The sequence below is a fragment of the Phaenicophaeus curvirostris genome, chromosome 20 (assembly GCF_032191515.1).
Source record: "Phaenicophaeus curvirostris isolate KB17595 chromosome 20, BPBGC_Pcur_1.0, whole genome shotgun sequence".
In the NCBI taxonomy this organism is placed as follows: Eukaryota; Metazoa; Chordata; class Aves; order Cuculiformes; family Cuculidae; genus Phaenicophaeus; species Phaenicophaeus curvirostris.
In genome coordinates, this window is record NC_091411.1 from 710,487 (window position 1) to 731,400 (window position 20,914).

Genomic DNA, 20,914 nt, shown 5'->3' on the forward strand with positions numbered 1-20,914 from the left:
GGGTGAGGAGGCCCTGGCGAAGGTTGCCCAGAGCAGTGGTGGCTGCCCCATCCCTGGAGGGGTTCCAGGCCAGGTTGGATGGGGCTTGGAGCCCCTGATCCAGTGGGAGGTGTCCCTGCTCATGGCAGGGGGTGGGACTGGATGGGCTTTGAGGTTCTTTCCAACCTAAACCATTCCAGGATTCTGCAATTCTACAAAACTGCAAGAAGGCCCTGAAGTTAAGGGGGTTTTACAAAGTACTAAATGTTGGATCGCAGATGGTTCCATCACTAAATTTGTTACAACAAAAGGAGACGTGATTAGAGGCACTGTCTTTATAGTAAAGAAGCCAACGAATGTGTGCCACGGGGCAAATTTAAGATCAGAAACACCGTGGTAAACAGAGTAACCTGAGTGAGGGTGTGATAACTGCAAAATGCGTGGACGAATGATTGAACTTTTAATGTTTTGTTAGCAAAATCCAGCAAGAGGTCCTTAGTGACAGACTGCAGAGCCACTAGAGATTGCAGAGATTGTTGAATAATACGTTCGGGATTTCAGGGCACATGCACGGCAAAAGATCAGGGTAGTCTGATTAGTTAGGAATATGCATGCCTTGCCACAGAATTCTATGAGTATTTATCGATCTGCAGTGCATAAAGTTGTGGGGTCTATTTTGGGCAGGAGCAGCTCTGCGGCCTGGGCGGAGAGCGAGGCGTGAAGAGAGGTGGGGGCCTGGCCTTTCCTCATGTTGTGGGATGATCATATAGAGAGCAGTACCAGAGCTCTTGGCAGGAACACCAGTGGAGATGGGCGTGTTTGAGTTCATCCGGAAAAACACCAGGAACACACAGCAGGCTTGGGATACCATTTGTAATGTGGTCTGTGTCCTGCAGCTGAGGTGACAACACCCAGGAGGTGTGGGGAGGACAACAAGGGTGTTCTTCCTCATGAACAAGAAACACAAGACACAGGAATCGCAGTAACATCTTTATTATAAAAATGCTTAGGAGTCCAAAAGGTTCTGGAGTATTATGGGACTTCCCTTTGTTTCTGGCACTTTTCATTTTGAAAATGCACACTACAATAACTTGGCTACACACAGGACAAATGTTTTTTAAACTTCTCTCAAAATTCTATGTTCCAGTTTAAAATGTGAGGAGAAAAAAAAAAAAAGCAACAGACAAAGCATTCAGCATCCTAACTCAGCTTCTCAAAAACTTTTAAAACCCCTGTCAGCAGCTCAGCATGCACATGCTGAAAGCACACCAGAGTTGAAGCTTCAAAAGAGAAAGCACTTTAGAAAGAGCAAAAGAAAGATCCTTTCTTTATAGCACAGCCCAATTTCAAATGACCATGGGCCTGAACCAGCAAGCAATGCTCACAAAGGTACAACATGATTCTTATATGTAAAACTTGACTAACAGGAATGGAGTGACTCATAGAAACAAATCACAGCATTGAGTATTGCAGACAAATGCTTAATTTATACTGGAAATGGGAACTACTGGCTGCACATGGAAATTGAGGTGATGGGAGCTGTCATTAGCTGGTCTGCACGTACACAGGGATCGCTACTGAAGTGTCTGCAGATTCACTTTATACCTGAGCATGCTGCTATGGATGTTTAGGTGCTTTCTTTGGAAAACCTGAGTCTACCTACAAACTGTTTTACTGTCAGAGCCATTCTCTTACTTCCCCAACATTCTGAATACAGCTTTGTGTCAGGAATCACAGAATATCACCTCAGTTTTATTAAAGATTTATGCTTAAAAAAATACCATCAGCGATTCCTCAGTAGAAGCAGATGCAGAAAATAACATTTGAGATCACAGAATCATAGAATCATAGAATCACCACGTTGGAAAAGACCCACTGGATCATCGAGTCCAACCATTCCTATCAAACACTAAACCATGTCCCTTAGCACCTCGTCCACCCATCCCTTAAACACCTCCAGGGAAGGTGACTCAACCACCTCCCTGGGCAGCCTCTGCCACTGCCCAATGACCCTTTCTGTGAAAAATGTTTTCCTAATGTCCAGCCTAAACCTCCCCTGGTGGAGCTTGAGGCCATTCCCTCTTGTCCTGTCCCCTGTCACTTGGGAGAAGAGCCCAGCTCCCTCCTCTCCTCAACCTCCTTTCAGGTAGTTGGAGAGAGCAATGAGGTCTCCCCTCAGCCTCCTCTTCTCCAGGCTAAACACCCCCAGCTCTCTCAGCCGTTCCTCATAAGGCCTGTTCTCCAGCCCCTTCACCAGCTTCGTTGCTCTTCTCTGGACACGCTCCAGAGCCTCAACATCCTGCTTAAAAGAACAAACTTGTGGATTTCTGTCACTGTCAAATGCAGCAAAATTACAAACAAATTCAGTTATGTCCTTTTCTTATATTTGCTCATTGAAACTGTCTCATTACTCCAGCCTGTCCAGCAAATTCTACCTGTGTCCACATCTGTTCTGGTTGTCCTAAAAATGGACTTAAGGCTCAGCTGTTCCACATCATTCATTGCTATCAACTCCTGCAGCTCCTGTCACTTGTATCCTCTTCTGTGTATTTACTTTACTGATTTTTGATATCAGATTGAATATGAACTAATATCATGGAGTTGTTTGAGTTAAAAGGGACCTTAAAGATCATCTAATTCCAACCTCCATCATCTAATTCCAACCCCCCTGCTGTGGCGTCCCTCAGCCAAGGCTGACTTCATGTGCTACATATGTTCTGAAAATTAGTGTCCTTCATTAGGTGAGGGTTATCTTGCATTACAGTTAGTAACATGTTTGAAAGGAAGGCATCTAAAGAATTATTTCAAAAGTGAAAGAGTGCTGGAAAGCTACCTGGCCAGGAGCTGCAGCAGTCCTTGCTGCTGCAGCACACTAGTTCTGCTGGGATTAAGGCACTTTTGGTTTTCATTGAGCATTAAATTCTACCATCGGGATTTGTTCTTCTTATTACTTCCGGGTACTTGAGGAGATTCCCCTTGAGGGGATGTGGTAAATAGAGAAATGAAAGGTACAACGACTCTATTAGAGACAGGAAGAGTAGAGGGTGTGGTGAGAAAAATTCTTATCATCTTTTTCTTTTTTTTTTTAATTAAAAGCGCAGGTCACAGCCGCTGTTAGGAATAATCAGTCTTAACTGTGCATTTCCTTATGTTGTCTTGGAATGGCACTGGTGGGCCCAGCTCTGCAACCAAGTCTATCCTGCTTTGGGGTCCAGACCTCAAGCAATAGTCACATGCAGCAGCATCCCCACCGACTGCAGCCTTCTCTGTGTGACCTGGTCACAGGAATCAGCTGCTGAACTGGATCTTTGAACCAGCAAAGGGCTAGGGACAAGATGGTTCTCTGGAGGGAACAAAAAGTTGTTCCATATTTTTCAGGATGGAGCCTCGATCTGATTCTTCAGTTGGGCACACTGTTTAAAACACAAACCAAACCCCAACCCCACCAGCACAAATGGGATACATAACAAGGCCCTGAGGAGAATTAATCTTCTTAAAGGCAAAGCTGATTTATGAGCCCCTGACCGGCTCTTTTACATATTCATATGCACAGCAAATAAGAACTATAAAATCTGTTTGGTACCCAGAAGGCATTTATCTTGATTCACATCCAAGGTTACAGAACAGACTGAGGTAAAAGGCACAGCCTTCAGTTATCAAACAGAGCTGGACAGCACATGGGTGTGTAAACATGACTGCTATGAGTATTTGGCATCAATCTGATACTGCAAAGCAATTTTTTTAATAATGCACTTCATACTGAGCCTCCAGCAATGTCAGTCCTGGCAATGGATCTGACTGACAGAGACTGGATTTAAGGGGGAAAGACCTTCCTCTTCAAGAGTTTCCTAGCATTTCCACTTTGTTTTCATCCAGTACAAAGGGAGAAGGGAAGTCTTTGTTCTTCATATACGTTTCCAGACCCTGAGAACGTGTGAAAACAGAACTGTCAGGTCATAAATGCATCAGACTGGTTTCCCACACTGCTTTTAAGCCCGTAGAGAAGAAGGGCCTACACAAAGTTAAAAGGGCACCAGAAGAACAGCAGCAGCAGTTTCCCCAGTGACACAGATGGAAAGCGTTTCAGGAGGAGAGGCCCTGATGGACCGCAAACCAACAGATCCCAGACCCAAGCTCGTGGGGAGGGGCAGCCTGCAGTGTGTCCTTAACTCACACTAGAATAATTCTAGGAAAGAAAAGTCAACTCCAATTGCCTTGTTTTCATTTTGTTCTTAGAACGCATCAGTTGTGACGAGTTCACTATCTGCGTGCAGAAATATAGTGAAGACAGTTTTCTGAATGTCATTCCCCCACAGCGCCTACAAATCCTCCTGCAACCCCAATACTTTTTGCCGGGGCTGCCCACCACAGGGCAGCTCCTCTTCTCACAACTAAATGGCAGCATCTCTGCCAGGACCAGTCATTTTTAGAGGGACACACTTGAGAAATCTGTTCTACTATGTGGATTCTCTAATGCTGACATACACATCACAGCTCTTATTCAGTATTCACTCACTGTGGGAGACAGGCACAAAGTAGCATCCAGCTCGCTATGGTGACCCTATGGATTTTGGAATTTGAATATTCTGCACTTCTCATTCAGAAGACCTCAAAGGCTGGTGAGTCTTAATGAAATTGTGTCTTTGCAAACTCATTCTACAGATGGCTAAAACTGAGAGTGAATGAACTGCTGAAGAGTAAGCCACGATGGAACTAGGAATGTAATCATAGAATGGTTTGGGTTGGAAGGGACCTTTAAAAATCATCCAGTTCCACCCCCTGCCATGGGCAGGGACAACTCCCACTGTATCCGGTTGCTCCAAGGCCCATCCAGCCTGGCCTTGAACACCTCTAGGGATGGGGCAGCCACCAGTTCCCTGGGCAACCTAGGCCAGGGCCTCCCCACCCTCATTGTGAAGAATTGCTTCCTAATGTCCAGTCTAAATCCTCCCCCTTCCAATTTAAAGCCATTCAACTTAATCCTATCACTTCATGCCCTTGGAAAAAGTCCATCTGCAGCTTTCCTGGAGCCCCTTTCAGTTCTGGAAGATGCTCTGAGGTCTCTCCAGATCCTTCTCTTCTCCAGGCTGAACAACCCCAACTCTCACAGCCTGTCCTCGTACAGGAGGTGCTCCAGCCCTCGGATCATCTCTTTGGCCTCCTCTGAACGCATTCCAACAGTTCCATCTCCTTCTTATGTTGGGGATTGTCACTGCAATAACTTTGGAGTTTTTGATAATGGGATGGCCTATACGGCACAGGGACTACAGACTTCAGATGGGAGCCACCTTTCTCAGAGGGGGAGGAGGGTCTTTGCCCAGAAGCTTGCAGGGCTTGTAGATAGGGCTTTAAATTAGATATGAAGGGGGAGGGGGACAACATCAAGCTAGCCTGTAACAAGTGGTGGGAAGATGGGTGTCAGGGGTCAGTTGTTAGGGAGGACACTTCTCTAAAACACTTTGTAGGTAATAAAGGGTCCACTGGGAAGGTAATGCAACCGGCAGCCCAGCTGAAGTGCCTTTACATTAACACACAAAGCTTGGATAACAAGCAGGAGGAGCTGGAAGGTACTGTGTTACTAGAAAGCTATGATCTAGTTGCCATCACGGAAACCATGCTCTTACCATTTCTCAGCAAGGCCAGGCTAAAGAAATCCCTGATGTTTAGAAGGAAATCAGATGTGTACCAGCATACTCTTAAAAACATCTCCACAGATAATTATCCTCACCTCTCCAAAGTAAGAAACTAACGGAGAAATCTCACACACAGACGGGGGATCTTCAGTTCCTGAAAGACTAGAGAAGGGAACACAGAATTAACTTTTTCCTTTCCTTAAAAAAACTAAAAAACAGGGCATCTTCTTAGAAAGATCATTGAGAGGAGGATATCCAGAAGGACACAACACTTGTTGTATTCACATACACCAGGCATTATTTGAGCACAAAGTGTGAACAAAAAAGGGCATAAGCAGGTCCCAGATATTTCTCATCAAAACAAGAACATTGCATTTATAGAGGTGCTTTATCAAGTACAATGAGCAGCTTATGGGTTTCTTAAACTATGAGTTGAAGAAGCAGTAGACCCACAGAGTGAAAGCACTTTTCCACTCAACATGATGCAGGAAGCATCAGAATCGGTACCTGCTGTCATAACCGATCCTTAAGCCCACCTGAGCATCTTCCTGGGCTTTAAGCACTGGGGCTGTATTGAGAAAAGCTGTTGAGGGCTACAAATTACATTTCCTTGCAGTGCCTAAATCCTAAATGATGGAAAAGGTTACCCCCACCTAACAAGCTGCTACAGAAGGAGTCACCTCAGGATCTCTGTGCCAGAGATGTAGCCCAGCACACTGTGCGTTACTGTCTGGATCACTCGGACACCAGTGCTGCACGAACTGTAACAGACACCACTGTGTGTTCAGAAAAAAACAGCTGAACCAAACCCACGCCAAGTCACCCCAGGATCAAACTGATGCCCGCTTTGTAGAGACCACTACATGCCGTTAGCCAGCTGGCATGGCTGGGCAGCCACAGGCAGTGAAGGTTGCAGAGTTGTACCTGAGTTTCTCTGGAATCCTGCAACCGTTTTCATCCAGAAACCTGGCCCCAGCCTTGAGAGCCCAGCGGTAATGCTGCGCCAGGAGCGCTCGCCGAGCAGTGGTCGGGGTGTCTTTGTCAGCTGTGTCTGCATTTTTTAGTGGTGAGAACTCCTCTTCTCTCAAAACTTCAAATGCCACAAAATTCCTACCAGCGAGGGAAAAAAACAATGGTTACGAAAAACACAGCTCGGCAACAGCCCCACTGATTCAACAACAGCTTTGCAGGGGAAAGGCTCACATGCATTTTAAGCAGCAGTGGTGTGTGCAGCCTGGAACAGGAGACTGCGGAAAGTCCTCCTCCCATCTGAGGAGCAAAGAAGTCTCAGAACTGTGTGATGGGAGAACACAACAAGCAACCCAGTCTCTTTGGGAACACAACAGCAGCCCCATGACCCCTCCCAAGCTGTGCAGAGGTGATGGGGAAAGCATCAGCTCTGCAGAGATTCCACAGAAACCTCTCCAGGCACTGGGAAACTCGTGGACAAAAAGGCTCAGCAAGGAGCACAGCGGGATGGAGAGAGCAGTGATGCCTGAAGCTCAGACCCAGCACCCCACTGCAGCAAGGAATGGCCACTCCACTTGGAGTCTGTGGGCAAGGATGAATAAGGAACATAGGAGGATTTACAGCTGAATGTTAAGTAAAGCTGTTTACAGAAATGGGACTACAAATTAAATCCCACAGCAGCACCTGTGCCTTTCTGCATCTCAGAAAAGCAGATGCCAAGTTGGTTTTGTAGCTTTATTAAAAAAGCCCAAGGAATCACTGCTTGCAAATGGGTCCTTTCAGAGCTCACAGCTCGGCACTGGTCCCTTCACACTGGTTTAGCCTTTGGTGTGACATGTCTTGACTGGATGAGTGCCATGAAACAGAAACGAGTTCAGATCTTGAACCTTGTTTCCTAAAGTGAACCCTCTAGAAACAAAACCACTATCACCAAACAAAGGTAACTCAGTCTGAGGTCTCTTTTTGCCATTTATTTAAGCCTAAACCAGAACATTTACTGCTGAAATTGAAGACCTCAGAAAATAGGGTTTATAAGCACACTTATGCCAAATTTCTACATTATTGAAGTCCAACATTCCCTAAATACAAAGGGCCCCCAACTGTGCTGATACATGGTGCAGTGCTCTCAGCTGTGGTTTAGAGCTTGGCAGGCCAACATCAACAGTTCTCACAGCAACAGTAACTTGGCCCGATGTTGCTGAAGCAACCTGTTCTCCAAGCACAGAGGTGTAAGCTGAGCCCTGAATACACACCAAGTCTGCAACCAGAGCTGTCGTTGCCATGGAAGCCACAATCCTGAAAGACTCGATTTCCGCAAGTCTGAATACTTCAACATGGGCTGGATTCAATGCTAGCTTTGCACTCATTTTCCCTTTTCTTCGTTTCATTTGCTGGGCTGGCAGTGTCTGGGCCAGCCAACCCATCCTCAGCGGAAAAACTGTTCTGGAAGCCTGGCTGCTTCCAAGCGCCCTGGGAATGCCCCTTTCAGAGCCTGCGGCATTTCCAGTGCATTGCAGTGAGGTGTAGATCTCACAGCCTCCCTAACAAGCCACCCACACACCACATGCTTCCTAGCAGGGCCTGTTGGCACCTACAGGCATTCAAACACACATTGGGAAGAAAAAAAATAAAATCACATCTGCCACTAACTTAGAGAACTGGAACACGTCAAACACAAACTTCTCCAGCTTTATCCCATTTGGTTTTAGCGGCTTTACCAGATTTCCCTCTTCGTCAATGTAGGGCACCTTCTTTATAGCTACATGATACCTCAGCTGCGGCTCATATTGCCTGCAAAATGAGAAGAAACAAGTTAATTCACTTCATGTCCACTTAGAAAAAAAGCAGGAGACTTCCGGGAAGCAGATGGTTCACTACTGCTCCAGGTCATCTCACAACTGTTGTGGGTGTTGCTGTCTTCAGACTGATCCAAGTGATGTCCAGGAAACACTACACTGAGCCAGCGACACTCCCCACATCAGTGGAATGTGATGGGGTAACACAAGAGGAGAGGGAGGACCCAGCATCCAGCTGAAATGGCAGAGATAAGAGAAGGTAACCTAAACTGTTATCTGACTGGGATGACAATGGGGCCAAGAAGATCCCTCACACAATAGTGGATCAAGTTCTTCAGGAAGGTTGTGTGGCTGCTTATGAACACTCAGCATCACATCCTGATTTTCCAACCCCGAGGAAGCTTCACCCTCTCCCTCAATCCCTGTTGTCCCAAGGGATGGTATGGGTGACACTCCCATTGAAAATCCTCAGTGTGGGGCTGCATCACTGACCACACCATGGACCACAGTGCTGCCCATGTGCCTGCACCCTTGCAAGCCCAGGAAGGTCACATACTGCTCTATCTTGGTTGATTTAGTTACAGTAAAGTGTTCAACCTCTGCACCAGGTAAGGCCTGAAGAGCACACTGGGGCTGTAAGAAAGCAGACACCTGTTTTGAATTGTTTAGAGGAAAGAGGAGATGAAGAACAGAGCAGGAGGTGCCCATAACTGGAATTACAGAGTGAGAAACAGGAATGCCCACTCTTGAGAGCATTTTTAGGCTGTGTGACTGCCTAGCAGGTCTGCTGGAACTTACTGGGCCACCATCTCCAGGAACTCAGTCGTGAAGAAGTGGTTGCAGATGTTGCCGGCGCTGTACACCAGTCCCCCGTCGGGACCCCGCTGCTGCGCAGTCTCCAGGCTGATCTCACTGTACTCCACCACCTGGTAGACCCCGTCCACACAGCACACCACCCCGACGGGCTCAGTGGGGTACGACTTCTCCACTACCTGCAGCCACAGGACATGGGACTATGACAAGGAGGAAGAAAATCCCAGCACTATCCCAACTCCCACATACACCCAGTACTGCGGCACACGGATCCTCCAGGGCCTCGGGAGCACAGGCAAGGCTGAGCTGGGTGCCCAGAGCAGCCTGAAGGGACATTTTGCCCAACAACTGGGCATAAAACCCAATTCTCAACTGCTTAACTGCACAGTTGCTCCACAGTGAGCAGAGACCAGCACACTGCGGGGCACTGCTCTTAGCAAGGATGGGGACCAGGCATCAAATGAAAAGTGCCTGCAGCTGTCAGCCTTCAGCTCCCTGTTCGCATGAACAGTGTGATGGATTCAATATAAATCTCTCCTCAGGCATCTGCTGCTTTAGGGTGACAAAACCAGGCTGGTCTGGCTTTCCCCATCTTCTGCAGTGGGCCATAAGGAATGCCTGCATTAGAATCATGGAATCATTAAGGTTGGAAAAGATCTCTAAGCTTATCCAGTCCAACCATCAGCCCAACCCCACCATGCTGACTAAACCATGTCCCCAAATGCCACAGCCACATGCTTTTTGAACCCCTCCAGGGATGGAGACTCCACCACTGCCCTGGGCAGCCTCTGCCAGGACTTCACCACTGTCAGTAAAGAAATGTTTCCTGATACCCAATCTAAACCTCACCTGACACAATTTGAGGCCATTTCCTCTCATCCTGTCCCTTGTTACTTGGGAGAAGAGACTTAAAGGTGCATTTATAAACCACAAGCCAGCCCAATATGGCATCTAGCATCCCCGAATGCATTTGTAGAAAGGGCAGGGCATAAAGTGGAAGCAATTCCAATTTGTAGTTCCCTGTGCAGTCCCAGTCCCTGCTCCAACTAACGTTTGTTTCCCACAAGGCACCAGGAAGAGCAGAAGAAGACACCCACTCACAGGCAGGGATTCAGAATGCAATGCAGGCAGCAAGCAGCCCTTCTAAATCTGTTTGGAGTGAGCTGTTGTTGGACAAATATCTGAACACCCCAGTTCATCCCAGCTCACACGAGCCAGCAGCTTCCAAGTGCAATCAGACGTCAGCTCCCAGAGGGAAAATGGTCCAGCTATCAGCATCATCTCACCTTTGCACCACAATCTGCCCCTTTGGAAACACAGAAGCCTATGAAGACCGGATCTGCCATTTTCACAAGGATGTTGTCCACACAGTAGACATGGACATACTGGATTCCTCGCTGCTTCATGTCATCCAGAATCTTATTATCCACCAAAGCACGATACAAGCCACCATTGCCATCTACAATGCAAGAGAAAAGAGAAAGCGCTGGTTAATTAGAGACTTTCTTGTCTTTTTGCAGCTGGCAGAGCAAAAGCTGAAAAGTCCTGAACAAACTTCCTTTAAAGGTAGAGCAGGGCACGCCACGAGTCAGCACTACCAGACTGTATTCCCAGCTCTGCCAACACAGTTCAGCCTGTTCCCCTCCACAGCCCAGCCCCCTCGCCGGCAGAGTGGGACCAGCCTCCCAGGGAAGTGTTACGAGACTATGAAACTTTGTAAGATCCTCAGAGGAAAAATACTAAAGGGCAAAACATTCTGCAGAGAGTGGGAAAACCCTGGAATGTTTCTTCTCTTTCAGTGCAGAGTAGAAGCATATTGGAGGAAAAGACTAAAATAAATCTTACTCTGTCTACTCCCCACAACTTCCCAATGCCTTTTTAAAGGCTTGAACTGCAGCTGCACAAAAGGCACCTGCATGTTTGTCCATCTGAGTGCACCCTTTCACAGTTCCCCACTTCGTTCCCCTGTCATATTAGGAAAACTGTGCTGCAACTGTGAAACCAGCTCACCGCAACGCGGCCCCAGCCAGGCTGCCCTCACCAACTCTTCTGCCATGTCCGGGTTCAGAGAAGTGGGGAACTCTACTAGGTAAGACACGGCAATCATTTTGGAAAGACTTCATCTTCTTGCTACTTTTCCCCCCTTTTTCAGCTATCAGACATGAACAGGAGCACATTCCTGACAGCGTCACCCCTGAAGGCAACATCCAAGGATCTCACGCACAACCCCGCTGAGGCATCGTGTTCTGAACCTGCCCCTGCACCACTCCTAACCCTGCCAGAGCTCCCAGGCTTGGATAAAAAACACATGCTGTGGGCAGACCTCTAGTAGGAACTAAATAGAAATTGCTACACTTTTGATTAGCTGCCTGAAACTTCGAACAGAACCCTCCCATACTGATCAGAAGCATCAACACCAACTGTTTTGTGTGCCGAGGCTGCTGCTAGCTGGCAGGAGTCATCAACACCCACTGCATCACTGTCCCACATAAGAGTGACCAGCAGGGTACCTGGAGCCATAGCAATTTTCCACTTCTCCTCCAAGATGGCCTTCCCATCAAAGGTGACAGTGGGCAGCATCCTCTGCTCAAACATGACCACGTTGGATCTATCCAGCTTGAAGTAGTCATGTTCTGCAAAGAACTCCTCTGTTGGCCCCAGCGTGAACTCACTTGTCATGATGTACCTGGGTAGGAGTGGGTGCAGAGCAATAAGCAACAACAGCAGAAGTGAAATACAAAACTACAACTGGAATACAAGAGGAAACAAACCCAGCAGTGTTAAATGAGAGACACTAGAACCTCCCATAGAGCAACGGAGCAGGACAGCTCTCCTCTGGAACTCATCCCATAGGAAGGCTGCACATCTTGTGCATGACTGAACCCACAGGCTTGGCTCCGTTCAGGATGGAAGAGCCTTTCCCTAAATGTGAATGACACAGAATGATTTGAGTTGGTAGGGATGGTAAAGATCATCTAATTCCAACTCCCCTGCGATGGGCAGGGGCACCTCCCACTGGATTAGGGGGTTCAAGGCCCCATCCAACCTGGCCTTGAACACCCTTAGGAATGGGGCAGCCACCACTGCTCTGGGCAACCTAGACCAGGGCCTCCCTATCCTCATTATGAAGAATTTCCTCCTTATGTCTAGACATCTGGATATCTGTGTGAGCTGGGGAACAAGGCAAAGAACAGTACAACAGCCTTGTTCACCTTCAATTCAAACTGATGTTAAGCAATGATTTCATTAAGGTACCTAAGGAAGAACAGTCAGCAGAAAACATCCCCAGAGGCTGCAGCATTTTCCAACTCTCACATCCCATGGGGAATTGATGTTTTGCCCCTTCCACAGAGCCAGTTTCTTTTGAAGGCTCTGAAAGCCAGGAGCAGCCAGGAGAGAGAGCAGCCAGCTGCAGGCAACAGCAGCAAGAGGTAACGTGAAACTGGAGCACAACGAGCATTTGCTGCTGTGAGGGGAAGAGGTTTTTTTGCTGTGGTAGAAATTGTGGGCAAAGGGAGGTGGAAAGTCTTGGAAGGTGAGCTCTAGGCGTTACCTCCTAGAATTCCTTCCACCTAGGCAGGAACCTGAGCCAGCACGGTGCAAACAGATGGAATCTTCTGCAAACGACTGGAAACAGGCACTGAGAGGTGCTTTTTGTAGTGCTGTCTGGAACTGTGCTTGGAAGGACAGCACATGCAGCTGTCAGTGACTCCAGGACAGTGCTCAGTCCCTCAGGTCTGTAAACAGGGACGTGCCACTTCTCATCCCTGCACACTCTTCTCCAGCTGCTCATTGTCAGATCCTGCCAACAAAACGTTTTCCCCGCTGTGTCTGCGTACAGCACCCAGCAAAGCACTTCCAGAAGACAGTGTCAGCAAGACTGCAATGCAAAGACCCCCACACAGCAGGTCCGTGGCTCCAGGTCACCTACCAGGGGATGGCACACTTGCAGTGGTGTCTCTGGCCAGCAAGCTGCTCCACTTTGCGGATCCTTTCTGCTTGGATCTGATACAAGGTCTTGCCGCTGGGCAACCCCACATCGTACATGCCCTTGGGATAGCTCACGCCCAGGCGAGTTCCTTGTCCTCCAGCCAGGAGCAGCACTGCCACCTTGTTCTGTGAGATCTGATGCAAGCCTGAGCAAAAAGAAGTCCAAGGGAATAGAAGAATCACAAAGGCATTCAACACACCATGCTCTTCTCCCAAGCCTCTCTGCAGAGCTCAGGCACCAGCAGAAGCTGCCAGTCCAACGCCGCTACTGGCAGCGCAGAGATGCTGCAACAATCCTACAAAATCCATTCCACTTCTTCAAGGCAGTGGTTTCCCCACCTAAAACAGCAGACGCTGTAACAAGAGGGAATGGCCATGAGCTGCGGCTCAGGGTTCAAACTGGACATCAGGACAAAACCTCTTACCAGGAAGACACTGGTACCGTAACTGTCCACTTCCAAATCATATCCCTGAGCACTTCCTCTTTTAAACATCTCCAGGGATGGAGACTTCCCTGGGCAGCCTCTGCCAGCACTTGACAACCCTTTCTGTGAAGAAATTTTTCCTTATGTCCAATCTGAACCTGCCCTGGCACAGCTTGAGGCCATTCCCTCTCGTCCTATCATCTATCACTTGGGATAAGAGACCAATATCCACCTCTCTACAGCCTCCTCCTAGGCAGTTGTAGAGAGTAATAAGGTCTCCCCTCAGTCTCCTGTTCTCCAGGCTAAACAACCCCAGGTCCCTCAGCCACTCCTCGTAAGATTCGTTCTCCAGCCTGTTCAGGGGAAGACCTGTTCTTCCTCTGAACTTTGGGAAGGACAACATAACAAACACCCAGCTCATTCACAGTCTTTGTTCTCTGCCTTCTCTCAAGCCAGCATCACAGCAACAACTGACAACCGTAACCAAGGCTTTTCCTTAGGGAATGCTCTGCATTCCTCCAGGATTCAGAGAAGTCTGGGACTGCCCAAGTCACAACCACAGCTTGGCTGCTATCAGAGCCTTTTCAATCCAACACAAGGAGTCTGCTGTGGATCACTAAGTCTGCCACTGCTCCCCAGCATCCCAGGCAGCTCAAGCTTCACCCTAGTGTCCCAGAAGAGAAATATGAAACTTTTAACCAAATCTGGGACTAAAAAATTCCTCACTTGGACTGAAAGACACACAGACCAAAGACATTGAATGAGAACAACAGCATTGTTTTTATTCTTATCCTTAAATAACTGGCTGTCTAAATGAACAACAGAGGGGTTTTGCTTTGGTTTCATCCTGTTCAAATATACATCTTTCAGCAATAAAACAAGACATGAGTCACCATGGCATTGTGGTAATACTACTGACCTCCCTGTGCTTCTCAGTTTCAGCCCCATCACAGCACTAACACCACACTTCTTGCCTAAATCTGGGCTTTCCAACACGGCTGGTGCTGCCCACTCGGGCAGAGTACAGAGAGCTGCTTACACAGCCCTGCACAGAGCGAGCCTTTGTGTTCTGAAAGAGGGGAGATTGAGATGAACTTTCATGATCCAGAGGAGCCACAAAGATGATGTGACGGCTGGAGCATCTCCCATATGAGGACAGGCTGATAGAGTTGGGGCTGTTCAGCCTGGAGATGAGAAGGCTGTGGGGAGACCTTAGAGCAGCTTCCAGCACTGAAAGGGGCTCCAGGAAAGCTGGAGCCAAAACAGTAACCACCAAGGATAGTCTCCTTCCCATCATTTAGGGTATTCCCAGTATTTATGGTGAAACCCTACAACTACTGGACAATTTTTCCAAGGTTCTGATCTTAGGTTGCCATGAAAACAAATGTCCTGAAAATCCTAGTCAGTAGGTCTGCTCCGACTTCCCAGCTGTAAAACTACTGATATTCCCGACTAAAGTCCAGAACAACTGACTCCACCTGCTGCATATTCCTGCAGTAAATGGAAATAGTTATCTCTTAAAAAATGTCTGTACTATTTTCTGCTCTGCATGTGGTTCCATGTGCTGAACCACACGGAAAAGGGAAGCTGCGTTGGCTCAGTACCCAGCCAGGCTGCAGTACCCCATTCTGCATAGGAAGTAAAAACAAAAATAGAGTTTGCAGGAAGGAGAGACTGATCTTGCAAGAACAGATTTAATTTGCCCTCTAAGCAGGTGCATCGGCCCAATTACACAGCAGTCAGCAAGGGGCAAATAAAGTGAAAAACACTACAACCTTAATTCTGCAGAGCAGAGAACCAGCAGGGCTTATCCCACCCTCAGATGGAACAGGAGTTGCGCCGCGCCCCAGCCCAGAACTGTAATTACATTAATAAAACATTTACAGAATGTAAAAATTTAAACCATCAGCCCTGAGGCTGCCTAGAAAACATGAGTGCTTAATGCTTGTGTTCGAGATCCAAAAGCAAATCTGGCCAGGCTGAGATGATAACAATGGTTTTTTTTTCTTAACCATTAAAAATACCTTGGCTGCTCCCAAGACAAAGTTTTGAGTTGCCTGGTTCTTGTATAAATCATTTTATTTATAACAAAAAAGAGTGAAAGAGAAAGGAGGCGACATCCTTTGAGCTGTTCAGTCTTTTCTTGCAGGTGGAGCTGCTGGGAACTCATAGAATGGTTTGGGTTGGAAGGGAACTCAAAGACTATCCAGTCCCACGCCCTGCCATGGGCAGGGACACCTCCCACTGGATCAGGGGCTCCAAGCCCCATCCAACCTGGTCTGGAACACCTCCAGGGATGGGGCAGCCACCACTGCTCTGGGCAACCTGGGCTAGGGCCTCCCCACCTGCATCGTGAAGAATTTCCCCCTGATGTCTAATCTAAATCCTTGCCCTTCCAATTTGTCCTCATAGAGGTGCCCCAGCCCCTGGATCATCTCCATGGCCTCCTCTGAACCCATTAATATAAGAGAGACACAACTCGGGCACCTGTTGACAGGGGCGCAGCTCAGGGATGATCCTGACCCTGCGGCCGAAGGCTGTGTCAGCCAAGCAGCAAGTCAGGACTGTGCACTCTGACCTCCTCACAGAATCACAGAATCACAGAATCACAGAATCACAGAATCACAGAATAACCAGGTTGGAAGAGACCCACTGGATCATCGAGTCCAACCGTTCCCATCAAACACTAAACCATATCCCTCAGCACCTCATCCACCCGTGCCTTAAAAACCTCCAGGGAAGGTGACTCAACCACCTCCCTGGGCAGCCTCTGCCAGTGCCCAATGACCCTTTCTGTAAAGAATTTTTTCCTAACGTCTAGCCTAAACCTCCCCTGGCGGAGCTTGAGGCCATTCCCTCTTCTCCTGTCCCCTGTCACTTGGAAGAAGAGGCCAGCACCCTCCTCTCTACAACCTCCTTTCAGGTAGTTGTAGAGAGCAATGAGGTCTCCCCTCAGCCTCCTCTTCTCCAGGCTAAACACCCCCAGCTCTCTCACCTGTTCCGCATAAGGCCTGTTCTCCAGCCCCTTCACCAGCTTTGTTGCTCTTCTCTGGACTCGCTCCAGAGCCTCAACATCCTTCTTATGGTGAGGGGCCCAGAACTGAACACAGTACTCGAGGAGCGGTCTCACCAGTGCCGAGTACAGAGGGAGGATAACCTCCCTGGACCTGCTGGTCACACCGTTTCTGATCCAAGCCAAGATGCCATTGGCCTTCTTGGCCACCTGGGCCACTGCTGGCTCATATTCAATCGGCTGTCAACCAACACCCCCAGGTCCCTCTCCTCCAGGCAGCTTTCTAGACAGACTTCTCCTAGTCTGTAGCACTGCATAGGGTTGTTGTGCCCCAAGTGCAGGACCCGGCATTTGGCCTTGTTAAACCTCATGCCATTGGACTCTGCCCAGCGGTCCAGCCTGTTCAGATCCCTTTGCAGAGCCTCCCAACCCTCCAGCAGATCGACACATCCTCCAGCAGAACACCACCAGCAGCTCACTGGAAAGCGCATTTGGGAACCCATATCCCTTCCAGAACCCACAATCCCTGCCAACAATGCTGGCTCCAGTGGGAAATGACGTGCAGGGCCATGTGGATGCTCCTAGGGATGAGGCCACATCAGCAGGGACACGCAAGCACGCCAGCACTGCCCGGGTTCAGCAGCACAAAGTCTCACTCCTGATTGCCCTCCTCCAGGAAATAAAACCAAGGTCTGATTCCCATCTCCAGCCAAATTGGATTGTAAAAACAAGCACAAGGGAAACAGGAAAACCACATCCCCCTCTCCTGGCAGACACGAACAGATGCTGCCTGTAGGACTGGTGTGGCCCAGAGCTGCCTGGACCTCAAGGCCAGGTAACTGGTAAAGCCCCAAACACACGAGACGTTCAGTCTCCTGCAAGCGCTGCTCGCAGCAAAGCCAGCCCAGCGCTTTGCCCTCCCTTTCACACCAGGCAGATACAGCGGCTCCTAAATGGCTTGGGCAGGCAGAAGGACCCAGTCTGGCAAAACCATTAATTCAACTGCACACCCCTGACTGAGACCCAGCTGCCACAAGGAGGTCCCCTACCAAGCCCAGCGGGTACCCCTGGGCAGCTGTGCTGGTGCGCGGGGTGCTCGGTGGGGGTGCCAGCGCTGCTGATGGAAAACGTGGGCCAAGAGCACGTGGGTCACCAGTTTCCTTCCACTCCGTCCGCAACTGCTCAGCCCCATCAGTGCAGTCTGCTTTGGCGGAAGAGCTCCTCTGCCCTGTGACCCTGCTGCTTCTATTTTTGCTTTTGTTCGGAAACTTCTGCTCCCCTGCCCATGCATTCTCACCTCATCTCTGCCTTATGTAAAAACTGGGCAGACACACATTTAGACAAGTGTCTTCAACCACAACCTTTTTTTTTTTCTGGCTTCCTTTTTTATTACAATCCTTTTTTAACAGTGCTGTATTATTTTCATAGAATCATGAAACGGTTTGGATTGGAAGGGACCTCAAAGCCCATCCAGTCCCACCCCCTGCCATGGGCAGGGACACCTCCCACTGCATCAGGGGCTCCCAGCCCCATCCAACCTGGCCTTGAACCCCTCCAGGGATGGGGCAGCCACCCCTGCTCTGGGCAGCCTGGGCCAGGGCCTCCCCACCCTCCTTGTGACGAATTTCTTCCTAATGTCTAATCTAAATCTTTCCCCATCCAATTTAAAGCCATTCCATCTCGTCCTGTCACTCCAGGCCCTTGCAAAAAGCCCCTCGCCAGCTTTCCCGGAGGCCCTTTCAGTAGTGGAAGCTGCTCTAAGGTCTCCCCGCAGCCTTCTCTTCTCTTCTCTTCTCTGGGCTGAAAAACACCAGCTCTCTCAGCCTGTCCCTAGAGCAAAGCTGCTCCAGTCCTCACATCATCCTCGTGATCTCTGGATCCGTTCTAACAGATCCACGTTTTTTATAAAGAAGGAGGGCAGCCCCACGTGGAACTTTAAAAAAATAGAGCAAACAATTAGGAAAAAGCTCAACATCCATAGGGGAACGGCCCCGGGGATCCACAGGGGAAGCAGCCCCGGGGATCCATAAGGGAACGGCCCCGGGGATCCATAGGGGAAGCAGCCCCGGGGATCCATAAGGGAACGGCCCCGGGGATCCATAGGGGAAGCGGCCCCGGGGATCCATAAGGGAACGGCCCCGGGGATCCACAGGGGAAGCGGCCCCGGGGACCCGTGCGGGAGCGGCCCCGGGGATCCATAGGGGAACGGCCCCGGGGATCCACAGGGGAAGCGGCCCCGGGGACCCGTGCGGGAGCGGCCCCGGGGATCCATAGGGGAAGCGGCCCCGGGGATCCACAGGGGAAGCAGCCCCGGGGATCCATAGGGAAGCGGCCCCGCGCTCTCGGGTGGCCGCAGCGATGCTCCCGCCGCGCGGCGCCGGCTCCTCACCTGCCGCCTCCCATTGCTGCAGCGCGGCGGGGCCGCAGCGGCGGGCGCTGCCCAGGGCCCCCTCGGGGAGCGGCTCCAGCCGCCCGTCCCGGCGCTCCGGGGCCGCCGCCCGGGCCGCCGCGGCCGCCGCCCGGCAGTGTTCGCCCAGCCCCGTTGGCAGCGCGGCCAGCAGCGCCCCGCGCCGCGCCGGGCTCAGCTCGGGCCAGAACCGCAGCAGGTGGCTCTGCCCGCACCGCGACAGCCGCTCCCGCGCCTCCTCGGGCGGCGACATCGCCCCGGGCCCCGCGGCACCGGCGGGGGAGAAACGGACACGGCGGCTCCGCCCCCGCCGAACCCGCCCGAGCGCCCCGGGCGGCCTGAGCCGGCCCCTGCTTGCCCCTCGCCTGCCGTTCCTTGCCCCTCGCCTGCCGTTCCTTGCCCCTTGCCGGCCCCTGCTTGCCCCACGCCAGCCCCTGCTTGCCCCTCTCCTGCCCCTGCTTGCCCCTCGCCTGCCCCTGCTTGCCCCTCTCCTGCCCCTGCTTGCCCCTCTCCTGCCCCTGCTTGCCCCTCGCCTGCCCCTGCTTGCCCCTCTCCTGCCCCTGCTTGCCCCTCTCCTGCCCCTGCTTGCCCCTCGCCTGCCCCTGCTTGCCCCACGCCAGCCCCTGCTTGCCCCTCTCCTGCCCCTGCTTGCCCCTCGCCTGCCCCTGCTTGCCCCATGCCAGCCCCTGCTTGCCCCTCTCCTGCCCCTGCTTGCCCCTCGCCAGCCCCTGCTTGCCCCTCGCCGGCCCCTGCTTGCCCGCTGCCCTGCCCCTGCTTGCCCCTCGCCTACCCCTGCTTGCCCCTCGCCGGCCCTTCCTTGCCCCTCGCCGGCCCCTGCTTGCCCCTCGCCTGCCGTTCCTTGCCCCTCTCCTGCCCCTGCTTTCCTGCTGCCCTGCCCCTACTTGCCCCTCGCCGGCCCCTGCTTGCCCGCTTGCCCCCTTGCCGGTTGCCCTCAAGCCGGGCAGCGTTTCACCCACGGCCGAGTTCACAGCCTGGCCTGGGCACCTTCGGGCTCTGCTGGCTGATGTGAGATGTGTTTGGCTCCTGAGCTGAACCTGGTTGGACCCCAGGGGTGTTTGTGCTGGGACCTTTGTACCCAGGACAGTCTCAGGCCCCTCTTGGCACCCAAATTGAAAAGCTCTTGGGGTCAATTAAAAGCAGCACGATCTGCCCCCCCGAGCCGTGGCTGCTGGAGGGTCAGGGCCCTGGCTCACACGTCCCAATCCCAGTCAGAGGGATCCCGCTCCGGCATCGGTGAGGTGACCAGACCAAAGCCAGGACTGGGCCCATCACAAGGTGATGGAAGGCAGGTTGCTGAGCCCAGGGACAGCACAATGTCCTGTGCTCCTGCCCTCCAGCCCCTGGTGAATTCCCTCCAGTCTCACGGCTGGTCAGCCTGGCAGGATTCCCTGTGCCGTGGCACCCTGCCCGCCTGGCTGGGCACAGGGGGACCGGCATGGGACAAACCCATGTGCAGCCACAGCTGCTTCTCTGCATGTGACCAGAGTCAGGGGACCTGGAGCCCATCTGGCTGGGACTGTCAGGTGGGGAAGGATCCTGATAGTTGTCAAAGCTTCTGTTTCACTGCACACAGCTCCTGCTTGGGCAGAATCTGGGGGTTCCAAACATTCACTCTGCTCCCATTCACACAAACTCTCCTCAGACCATGGCTGCATTCAGTGCTTGGTTGGTGTGTGAATCATAAAATCATAGAATGGTTTGGATTGGAGAAGACCTCAAAGCCCATCCAGTTCCACCCCTGCCACGTGCAGGGACACCTCCCACTGGATCAGGTTGCCCCATCCAAACTGGCCTTAAACATCCTGGAGGGATGGGGCAGCCACCACTGCTCTGGGCAACCTGGGCCAGCCCCCCCCCCCCCCCCCCCC

At 51.0% G+C, this 20,914-nt stretch overlaps 1 protein-coding gene across 1 annotated transcript; it reads right to left on the reverse strand.

Moving 5' to 3' along the window:
- Positions 1-956: 956 nt before the first annotated feature.
- On the reverse strand, positions 957-19,303 carry UAP1L1 (UDP-N-acetylglucosamine pyrophosphorylase 1 like 1). The gene is made up of 9 exons (XM_069873103.1): positions 19,008-19,303; positions 13,122-13,326; positions 11,701-11,876; positions 10,477-10,649; positions 9,176-9,369; positions 8,232-8,372; positions 6,537-6,722; positions 5,708-5,774; positions 957-3,903 (listed from the first exon to the last, which is right to left on the reverse strand). Exons 1-9 carry the CDS (start codon positions 19,276-19,278, stop codon positions 3,817-3,819), a joined length of 1,500 nt encoding a protein of 499 aa, XP_069729204.1. The 5' UTR covers positions 19,279-19,303; the 3' UTR covers positions 957-3,816.
- Between the last annotated feature and the right edge of the window lie 1,611 nt (positions 19,304-20,914).

Bases quoted from the DNA above. Each gene is read 5' to 3' on its own strand.
- UAP1L1 (XM_069873103.1), bottom strand. From the start codon at position 19,278: ATGTCGCCGCCCGAGGAGGCGCGGGAGCGGCTGTCGCGGTGCGGGCAG. The intron at 13,327-19,007 runs GTGAGGAGCCGG...CTTTTTGCTCAG, and splicing joins GCAGCAATGGGAGGCGGCAG to GCTTGCATCAGATCTCACAG. The intron at 6,723-8,231 runs GTTAGTGGCAGA...CCTCGCTGGTAG, and splicing joins GACGTGTTCCAGTTCTCTAA to GAATTTTGTGGCATTTGAAG.